Raw genomic sequence first — 10,733 nt, 5'->3', positions numbered from 1 at the left:
TAACATCTTATCATTTTATCATAAGCAACATAAATTAAGGTGAACATTTCATTGATATCAACTTAACAAGAGTAGTCCATGGAGAATACCTGTTCCGGTGGTTGATGATGATACCTTTGTCTTGTTGCTCCCGCTGAACGCTCCTTCTCACCGACCCAACCAGATTTACCTCCCAGCCAACTAGGAAATAAATTCCTAGCCCAGAAAACCTTCACAGATTTAAGCTATTGTGATCTATAATGAATTAAATAAATTTTTTTGGTGAAAATCATAAAAAAAATTCTTTTATATGATTTATATAAAAAAGCTTTGTTTAAATCGATTTTTAATTTATACTTTTTAATCTCATTACAAATGTCTCATGAATAATTTTAATGAGTTTTATAAATTCCAAATGTTTCGTGAATAATTTTGGTGAGTTAGTAAATATAATTTAATGAGGATATGAAAGAATAACTCTTTTGCAGAGTGTATTAACATTACATTCATTGACTATAAATTCAAAGGAAAGTAAACATTCTAATCATACTTTAAATAAATTATGATAATTTTTTCTTACATTAAAGAAATTACAAATTTTGAAATAAAACAAACAAAATTTGTAATTTTTATTTAACTGTGTTATTCCATTTTTATTCCTAATAATTTTTTTCCATTAATTAAATTATAAATAAATAATTTTATTTATTTTTATCCATTAATTACATTATATTTATCTTTTTTTTATGTGTGTTACGAATGAACCTCAACAAAAATCGAGAGTCAACGTGATTAATCAGAAAATCTTTTACTTAAATCATCAATCACAGGAGCCTCCAAACTCTAGATCAAATTTAATCAGCAATTTACTCGAGTGACTCGATCGTAACCAAAACCTGGCTTATCGAGTGACTCGATCGTAACCAAAACCTGGCTTATGGAGTGACCTGATCCCAATAAATAAATATAAAGAAGTTTGCTACCCGTTTAGGCAGAGCCGCCTTTCGATACCCTGTCTTACCCATGGGACTGTTGAATTTTCTATCTACCTGAGATGCATTACTCATTCTCGTCACCATTTCTCCGGCGTCTGCCCTCATTATTACTGTCGAGGTATTTTTATATGTTGAACATTTTCTTTGTCGTTCCGGATAATCCTGATTTCTGATAGATAGCCTTCTGCTGCAGCAACTGCAGAAGAAGACATTTTGTGGCCGCATATTCATCAATGGCGGCCGAGAAACCCCGCGTGGGATGGATCGGAACTGGCGTAATGGGACAAGCGATGTGCGGCCACATTCTCTCGGCCGGTTATTCCGTCACAGTTTTCAACAGAACTCTGTCAAAAGCCCAAACCCTCTGCGACAGAGGGGCGATCATAGCGGACAGTCCCAAATCTGTTGCAGCTGAGAGTGACATAGTCTTCACAATCGTGGGTTACCCGAAAGATGTCCGAGAAGTAATCATCGGGGAGAATGGAGTTCTGCAGGGTCTAAAACCTGGGGGCACGGTGGTCGATATGACAACAAGCGAACCCTCTCTAGCCCGTGACATATTTGATTATGCAAAGCAAAAGGGATGTGAATCAGTGGACGCCCCGGTGTCTGGTGGCGACAAGGGGGCTAAGGCAGGAACCCTGGCGATCTTTGCAGGTGGGGAAGAAACCGTGGTGGAAAGGCTTAAGCCCCTTTTTGATTGCATGGGCAAGGTCACATACATGGGGGGACCGGGGCTAGGGCAATGCACTAAGTTGGGTAACCAGATAACCATAGCTTCAACCATGGTTGGGCTGGTTGAGGGTATGGTCTATGCCCACAAGGCGGGTTTGGATGTTGAGATGTATATCAAGGCTATTTCCACCGGTGCAGCTGGGTCTAGGTCTCTGGATTTGTATGCAGATAGGATTCTACGGAGGGATTTTGATCCTGGGTTCTTTGTGAATCATTTTGTTAAGGACCTGGGCATCAGCCTCAGAGAATCCCAGCAGATGGGTCTTTCGCTTCCGGGGCTTGCATTGGCTCAGCAACTTTATGTGTCCTTGAAGGCCCATGGTGAAGGTAATCTAGGCACCCAAGCTCTGGTTTTGGCTCTTGAACGCCTCAATAATGTGCAGCTCCCCAAAATCGGTTAGTTTTTAGGATATTAATTTATCCTTGAACGTTTATTTAAGCATTATTCTGAAAAATCCAATTCTCCAATTAGCAAAGTGTTTCGGTGACTCGCATTGCCTCAGAACTCTGCACAGGGAAGTCAGCAATAAGAAGAGAATTCTGTTTTAGTTTGATGTTGTTAGCACTCAAGAGCGCAAATTCAAGACCAGCTAGCTATGGATTTTACTAGGCTTGAGTCGAATTCTAGATTTCATGTGGACCTTGAGTCCATTAGATATAGATTTGGTTCAGTGGTTATGTAACTGAAAAATGCAGACCTATTGTTATATAAGTGATCGCGAGAGGCTTAGTGCTTGAATTTTCTAGCGCCCATGTGGTCATTAGATTTGTTAGAACTCGTATATTCTAATCAGTATGTGCAATCTTCTCTCCTCTTCAACTTTGATCAAATGGGTGTATATTCATGGCCCAATATGTCCAATTATGACTCCCCGTTTGGTCTGAGGTAACAGGTTAAAAAATATATTGGAATTAAGATATTTGGTACAACATTATAAGGCAACTATATTAGCAGACCTCATAGAGCTGTTTTTACATTTTAGTTGATAGTTTCTATTTTATTTATTTATTTACAGATGTCACTTCTTTCTACATTTACAGATATCTCTAGAGTCTCACAGAATTTTGCAGTATACATTGTAGGGCAGTGATTTAAATGGCCCTTGTTTCTAGATATTTTCGCAAATTTGGTCACACATGCAGGGCACCTCATTGTCATGTTGTGCTCATTCTCATTGTTTGATAGGTTACAGAATTTTGCAGTTTACATCGTGGGGCAGTGATATTTAAATGGCCCTTGTTTCTAGATATTTTTGCAAATTCGGTCACACATGCAGGGCACCTCAATGTCATGTTGTGCTCATTCTCAATGTTTGATAGGTTACAGAATTTTTGCAGTGTACATTGTAGGGCAGTGATATTAAAATGGCCCTTGTTCTAGATATTTTTTGCAAATTTGGTCACACATGCAGGGTACCTCATTGTCATGTTGTGCTCATTCTCAATGTTTGATAGGTTACAGTTGACCTTTTTTAATCTCATGATGCTTTTGAGTTTTTCTGGTTGCTTATTTCATTTTTAGATGATGAGAGCTGTGTTCAACCCTATTCTTAACACTTCGAAGACTTGCAATATAATATGATCGAGCTAATCCGCTATTATTTCCATGGGATATTTTACCTTTTTTTTTAACTTCTGATTTTGTAAACTCATGCATCTTGGAACTGAAATGATTTTTTATGATTAACATATCAAATCTAATTGAATTTCGTAAATTTAACATGCCAATGTCATGAAAAGCTGTTTAGAAAACATTGGAAGGTATGGTTTTGCTCTGGGTCAGTGAATTTCTCTATGCTGCAGTGATCAGCTATCTGTCTTTTGGTATCTTTTTTGAGGCTGTTACAAGTCTTTAGTGCCTTTGGGCAGTGTTATAGAACTCAGATGTGGCATTGAGTCAGGTCGAGTCCAAAATCATTGACTTGGGAAAACTGAAAAATTCGACCAAGAATCAACAAGCTCTAAAAATGGAAAATTCATTTTTTTCAACTAAATTAAAACAACACTATGGATGAAACGCCGACCTTTCCCTTCTTTTGGAACGCTAAATTGAATTTTTCCCTTGTGCAAACAAAAAGTCCAAGTGAAAATGGGCAAAGAGAACCCCACATAGTGACTTATAAATGAAAAATTCGTCCTTCTCAGCAAGAAAAACCGGGAAAATATCAGCAACCTTCCAATATATCGTGAGTCTGTCGATTTTTTTCCAAGCAGGCCGATTTTTGTCTGAGAGTACTTGCATCAGGAGACCTACAACACTGCCATGAAGTTTCACTTCCCATTCATTTCTTGTGAAGTAGTGATTTCTCCTGCCAGTAGCAGCAGAATACGAAACTGTTGAGTGGTTACCAGTGCTTCAAATTTTACCATAGGATGGCTTCTTGTGAGCAAGGTGGAGTGCAATACCAAAGTAATTGCTTCCGACATACCATTTGAACCTGTCATTAAGTTGCTTAATATCTGTGTAGTCTTCTCATGCTATATCTCAATACCATTAATCCTTCTATTTCTGGTAAGTTTTCTTATGACCAGCGCAGATTATGATTACAAATTTTCCCTTCTGATAATATAGCTATTAATTCTGCTTCCTTTGTTTATTTTTTTTTGTCAATTTAAATTTAAACTTCATTTTTGATGAAATGTACATCATGGAAAACTCACTGGGCACATCCCCTCATTCCGAGGATGGAATCTAAGGTAAATCGGTTGCCTGTTGCAGTTTTGACAACCTAACCTGGCGGGAACATTGAGTGAGGCCCAGAAGCAGCCAGCCAGGGGATTTGACCCTGTACCTCCTGGTTGTAATTTACACTAAACTATTTGAGCTAACTCACCTGGCTAAGTTTCCTTCCTTTATTAGAGAAAGCAGTTAGATAGTCATAAACTAACAAACCACTGGATTGACCATTTGTTGTCAGCTAAGGTTTGTCGTTAGTAATTGTTAGGGTTTGTGGATGTTTTTAATCTTTGGCATGTTAAAGTGTTTGGAAAAAGATCAATCACATGACAGGTCTTTTTAGTACTTGACTATGAATTGGAAAGACCCAATGGCCTCAGAATATGTTTTTCTTTCCAGCAAGTTGCCATTGGCCTCTATAACATGTTTATTTCTTTATACACGCTTGTCTGTAATCTGACATCCATTTTTCGAAAAGTGGGTTGGCAATACTTTAAATTTATTTAGTAATTCTCTTTTTTTGAACCTAACATGTATGTTCGTAGAAGATTGAAAACTTTGTATTTTTTTTTCTTTCTTATTCAATTTTGTTCACAATACCATGGTTTTCAAGTTATTCATTTGGTACTGTTTGTACTTTTCTAGACTTATTCTTGAGATATTTTTTCACAATCTTGGCTTTGTTTATGCTTAGCTAGATTTACTATTCAGATATTTGTTCCCATCTAAATATTTGTTGCCATCTTCAAATCTTCAAGTTTTTATGTGGGAGCTAACTTATCTAGATAGAAATGTCTCGATTCTAATCAGCTTGGATTATTAAGCTCAATATGCTGTTTTGCTGATGAACCACATTGGTTGTTTTGAAACGTCGACCAAAAATTCTAATGATGTGATTAATCCGAAAGACATTTATCTACATTATGAATCACAAAAGTCTTAGATCTAACCCCTACAAATGTTAGTCAAATATAAACTTAGTAAGCCCGTAGCAAATAAAGTCTTTTTCAAGTTCAAAATAATGTTTTATGTAGTTTGGAATCTTTTTGTTTATGGATGTGGTTCTTACATTCATTCCTAGGGCTTAATGAACTAGTTTCCATGCCACTGTATTTTAGATAATGAAAATGCAACCATTTTGCACCTTCATTGAACTCACATTCTGTTATTATCCATGGTTAGAATTCAATTTCTCTCATCAATTCTAGATTGTGGTATTGAGGACAACCTCTAAGCTAGAATTAGTTTTAGTAACTAATTAATAATATAAAGAGCTTTAAAACCCCCAAGGATGAAAAATTTGAGTAGGATTTAGGATTTAGATCATTGAGAAAAAGACACATTTTTTACACTAAATAGGCTCACTACAAAACATTACTTCTTTGTAAATAGAACTTCCTATATATTTTTAGAGAAAATATATATTGCAAGTGAGCTTCCATGAGGGCATTTATGTTGCGAAGGATTACAAGTGGTCATGAAGTCCTACTTAGGATTAGATATGAAGCCCATGGAGTTCTACTTAGGATTAGATATGAAGCGCAAAGGCTTGAGAAGTTATCTAGCTAATCTACCTTTGAGCTTAACATCTTGAATGACATTGATGCTTACTTTTTTGCTTCCTTTTAGTTATCTTGGTTGTGGTATTAATCAAAATCTTGTCCTTAGAGTGCCAAGCTTCCTTTGAGGTGCTTACATCTTGCATCTCTTGATCCTTCACCTTCACTTGTGCTAAAGGTAAATGATGTTGTTTTCTTGAACTAGACTTTTGTAGGGATTGTTAAAAAGGTTTTCTAAGACTTTGGGATTAACTTCCCCTATGTTTCATCCACCAATGACTCTTTCTTCTTATATCAACAAAAGTATCAACATTACTAAATTCATTTTTTAAACTTTTTGACTTTAGGTTTATGTTCGATTTAATAATTTTGTTTGTTGGCTTCTTTTCCTTTGAAGCTTTGGAGGGTTCATTTTTTACTTATTGCCATTTTGAGGGAGTTTCTCATTTCTTGAGTTGAGGGCTTCTGAGCTTTTGTATTGTTGGAAATACTGAGAGGTGGGTGAATCAATATTTCTTTTCAATTGTGACTATTACCAGTTAGATCAATTATATTTAGAACACAAAATGAAGAATAAGAATACATGCTTTTATTAATTTTTTTAATAAATCAAGTACAATGTATATAGGGCTCCAACCCTAGATGAAGATACCAATCTTCAATCACCCAGGCTCCAACCTATTGACAAGTACCAACTTGGACTTTTGTGAGACTCCGACCGCTAGGCCACCAACCCTATCTTTTCAAGGCACCAACCTTGTGTTTAGAGGCTCCAACCCCTAGGGCACCAACCCTTCTCTGGTATAGGCTCCGACCTGGTTTCTTGAAGACACCGATTCTCTAGAGCTCCAACCCTATCCTCCAAGGAACCAATCTTGTCTTTTCGAGGCTCCAACCTCTTGGGCTCCAACCCACTGTAATACTTCGTCAAGATATGTTTGATAGTAACTCACGGCTCCCAAAATCTTCTTCACCAAGCCCTGTCAATCTTCAGCTTCACTGTAGTCTTCCACTTTACATCATCAATGACAACCTTGCCATATAGAAGGTGTCACCACTGTTCTTCATGGTACCCAATCAAATCCTCCAAGTTTACTTCATGATGACTTCAACACAACATCATGTCTCCAAGGATGTTTACAATGCTTCTTCAAGATTTACTCATCCACACATCACAGGTTCCAGGTGACTGTTCTTTTCACAAGTCAATAAACTTTAAACCCAAGCTTCAATCTTCCTATGAGCAATAATCCTTCATTGCATCAGACCACTGTTCAAAATATCACACTACCCAATGCACCATGCTACACCAAGACTTCAACAATGACAATCCTTGCACCACACTACACCACTGTCCAATGCACCATGCTGCATCAAGACTTCAATGATGACAATCCTTGCACCACACTACACCACAATCCAACGCACCATGCCAATTGTATCAAGATATTTACACCATACTACACCAACAACCCCAAGAAAATCACACTGCATTAGGACTTTTCCCTACTCCAAACTTTAAATCAATTGTTGCACCAACGTTGTCACAAGTTCGGATTACAAACAATTCTCCACACCACCAAGTTTGCTATACCACCAAGAGAGGTCTGCCACAACACTGAGAGAAGTTTGCTACAACACTAAGAGAGGCCTGCCACAGTATTTGTTGAAAATGCAACAAGATGATGGAGCTTAATGAAAAGAAGTCGCCTTCACTAAGTGGGCCCGCAGGCTATTTTTGGCACAAAGTCTATTTTTAGACATATGGATCATGGTCTATGAGTTGCAGGATGCTATTTATGGATGATTGGTCATGTTGGTAAAAATAGATGGACCTCTATTTTTAGACATATGGGCAGAGTCTATTTTTAGACTGCCAGTCTAAAAAAAGAACAGTCGAATATTATTAGCTCTTAATAATATTTGGACTATAAACATTATCTTATCCTCTTGCAGCACTTCAGTTCGAGCTACGGATGTGGCACATGCAACTGTCAGAAGGAAATACACTTTTCCTATGGGTTAGTTGAGCTATTGCATGATGGACTTCAGTTAGAACTCAAGTGATTGAGTTTGGTGGAGTTGATTGAGGAGTTGATGGAGTTGTGTTCAGTTTGAATTAGTTGAACTAGTTGTATTTAGTCTAACTGCCAAATACACTAGTGATGAGTGATGTGATTAATTATTAATTAATTCACTAATTATTAACTCATAAATCAACTAAAGAATACATCAGTTAACTCAGTGCATGGACAGTTCGGTGGAGACAAGTGTTAGAGGTGGGTGAAAGGGTAAGACTACTATCAGTTGTGACTATAGCTGTGCATGAGATTTGCACAATCATTGATGGAGATTGCCAATGAAGATTGTGCAGTACAGGCCAAGGGAAAACGAGCTTGGATCAGATCTATTCTCAACTTGGATTGCGCAGTAGAGGTAGGCAAACAGTGGAGGAGACTTGAATCTGTGACTTGTTCAGATCTGAGCTAGTTTGTGTGTAGCAGATGGAGATAGTACTGAGTACTTGTAAGGAGTATTGTACTATGTATTGTTACATGTTCTCTATCATTATAATATACAGATAGTTGGGGGTTTTCAGTTGTATGCTTTCCCCATGACATACTGTGTTGATATGTGTGATTGATGTTTCATGTGTGCATGCGATTGTTTTTGATTCCGCAAATTGATGATTAATGGTAGAGGAGGTTATGTATTATGCATGCATTCCGCAAATAGTGTATAATCAGGATAATCTCTGTGAATAAGTGTTATATTATTCAAAATTTCTACATGGTATCAGAGCGAAGTTGATCATCAGATCTATTATTCAGAAAGTGATTACATTTTATTTCTTCAGGTAGAGTGTAATCGGGCTAGGTAGCCTCTGGATTCATCCTTCTTTTGGAAGGTGAGATATCCGGTAAATGCCCATACAGTCAATCTCTATGTTATGCTCTTAACCTGCAAAGCAATACCCAAACATAGAATTTGCGAAGAAAAGATACCGAGAACACAGAATATGCGAAGAAAATATACCCAGAACACAGAATAGCAATGATTTTATTATTCAGAGAGAAATGTTCACAGGCCTCTTCGAGGGGGCAACCTCCAATAGAGCAGAGCTCGATTACAAGACAAGACACGATGCTCCTCGCAGGGAGTCTCTATCCTTTATATATGACTCATACATGCAATACCACAGGCCAATATCGTGGGTTTTATTAATACCATCTATCTAATACTACCGCCCATTTACCATCTATCTAATACTACTGCCCATTTACAATTAACTGTGGTCCCGTCATTAATTGCGGGTTAACCACTTACAAATATTAATATGGGCTTTATTGACTCTTGACTATGACGTGATCCCATGACATAAATAAGGGGGTTAGGGTGGGACCCTAACATGCCCTCCCCCTTAAGACTAGCCTTGTACTCAAGGCTGAAGCTGCGGAAACTGCTGAAGAATAGTGGCTGGTTCCCAAGTTGCATCTTCCGGAGAGGTGTCTTTCCATTTGACGAGGACCTCCTTAAGCATGCGGCCGCGCAGGTGCTTGTCTCGTGTATCTAGAACCTGTTCAGGTTGAAGCCAGATTGACCCTTCTTCGTCCAATTCAGGTAGACTGGTTTGAACTCGGCAATTGTTCCCAATCACTTTCTTGAGGCACGATACATGGAAAACTGGGTGGATTTTTGCTGTAGGTGGCAAAGCCAACTTGTACGCCACTTCTCCAATGCGCTGAAGTACTTGGTATGGTCCGTAGAATTTTGGAGAGAGATTTTGACAACCCTTGTCTTTGAGTGATGTTTGCTTATATGGTTGCAGCCTCAAAAAGACTTGATCCCCTTCTTGAAATTGGCGCTCTGAGCGATGTTGGTCAGCCTGTTGCTTCATACGGTTCTGAGCTTGATGAAGATTCTCGCGCAGATGGGCAAGCATGGTTGCGCGGTGTTGTAGGAGTTGATCCAAGATGTGCCGCCTAAGTGCCACTATAGATGAGGATGTCATCGAAGAAGACAAGGACAAATTTTCTGAGATATGGTTTGAGGAGGTGATTCATAAGGCTCTGAAAAGTAGAGGGGGCATTACAGAGACCAAATGGCATGACCAGGAACTCATAATGGCCTTCATGAGTTCTGAAAGCTGTCTTGGGAATGTCGACTTCCTTCATGCGAATTTGGTGGTAGCCCGAGCGATGATCCAACTTAGTGAAGAATTGAGCCCCATTGAGTTCGTCCAGCAAATCGTCAACCACTGGGATGGGAAATTTATCTTTGACTGTTAACTTATTGAGGGCCTTGAAGTCAGGACACATTCGCCACTCCCCATCTTTCTTGAGGACCATGACCACTGGAGATGAATAAGGACTAATGCTGGGACGAATGACACCTGCTTCCAACAATTCCTTGATGATTTTTTCTATTTCATTCTTTTGGGTGAACGGATATCTGTATGGCTTCACATTTGGGGGTTGGGCCCCTGGAACCAATGTGATGCTATGATCATGTTCCCCTCGCGAGGGTGGAAGCTCATGAGGCTTGTCAAAGACCGTCCGATGTTTATTTAAAATCTGTTGCATCTCAGGATGAATTGGCGGAGACATGGTGTCTACTACCTGGATGGCATTAAATTGAGCTACCACTCCATGATGGCCCTTTTTTAACAATTTTTCCATCCTATGCGAGCTGATGATAGAGGGGGCTCCCGCCTGTAGTCCACGGAGGGTATGTGTGGAGTTGTTCTGCTTAAAACTCATATATAACTCCTGGAAATCCATTGTGATT

General features: G+C 38.6%; 1 protein-coding gene across 2 annotated transcripts; it reads left to right on the top strand.

Moving 5' to 3' along the window:
* The first annotated feature begins 928 nt into the window (after positions 1-928).
* On the top strand, positions 929-4,911 carry LOC149196837 (putative 3-hydroxyisobutyrate dehydrogenase-like 1, mitochondrial). Of its 2 annotated transcripts, XM_089405662.1 has the most exons (3): positions 929-1,092; positions 1,168-2,036; positions 4,429-4,911. In XM_089405662.1, the coding sequence occupies exons 1-3, from the start codon at positions 1,034-1,036 to the stop codon at positions 4,440-4,442; spliced, it is 942 nt and encodes a 313-aa protein (XP_089261788.1). In that variant the 5' UTR covers positions 929-1,033; the 3' UTR covers positions 4,443-4,911. The 2 variants fall into 2 exon arrangements, with proteins under 2 accessions (XP_089261788.1, XP_089261787.1); XM_089405661.1 differs by lacking the exon at positions 4,429-4,911 and having other exon boundaries at positions 932-1,092; positions 1,168-2,529.
* The last annotated feature ends 5,822 nt before the right edge of the window (positions 4,912-10,733 follow it).

This window comes from Pinus tabuliformis, chromosome 2_2 (genome assembly GCF_031772625.1).
Source record: "Pinus tabuliformis cultivar Carrire ecotype Pingquan chromosome 2_2, CPIR1, whole genome shotgun sequence".
In the NCBI taxonomy this organism is placed as follows: domain Eukaryota; kingdom Viridiplantae; phylum Streptophyta; class Pinopsida; order Pinales; family Pinaceae; genus Pinus; species Pinus tabuliformis.
Note: the sequence above shows the minus strand (reverse complement) of the source record. Positions and strands in the feature narration are given on the sequence as shown.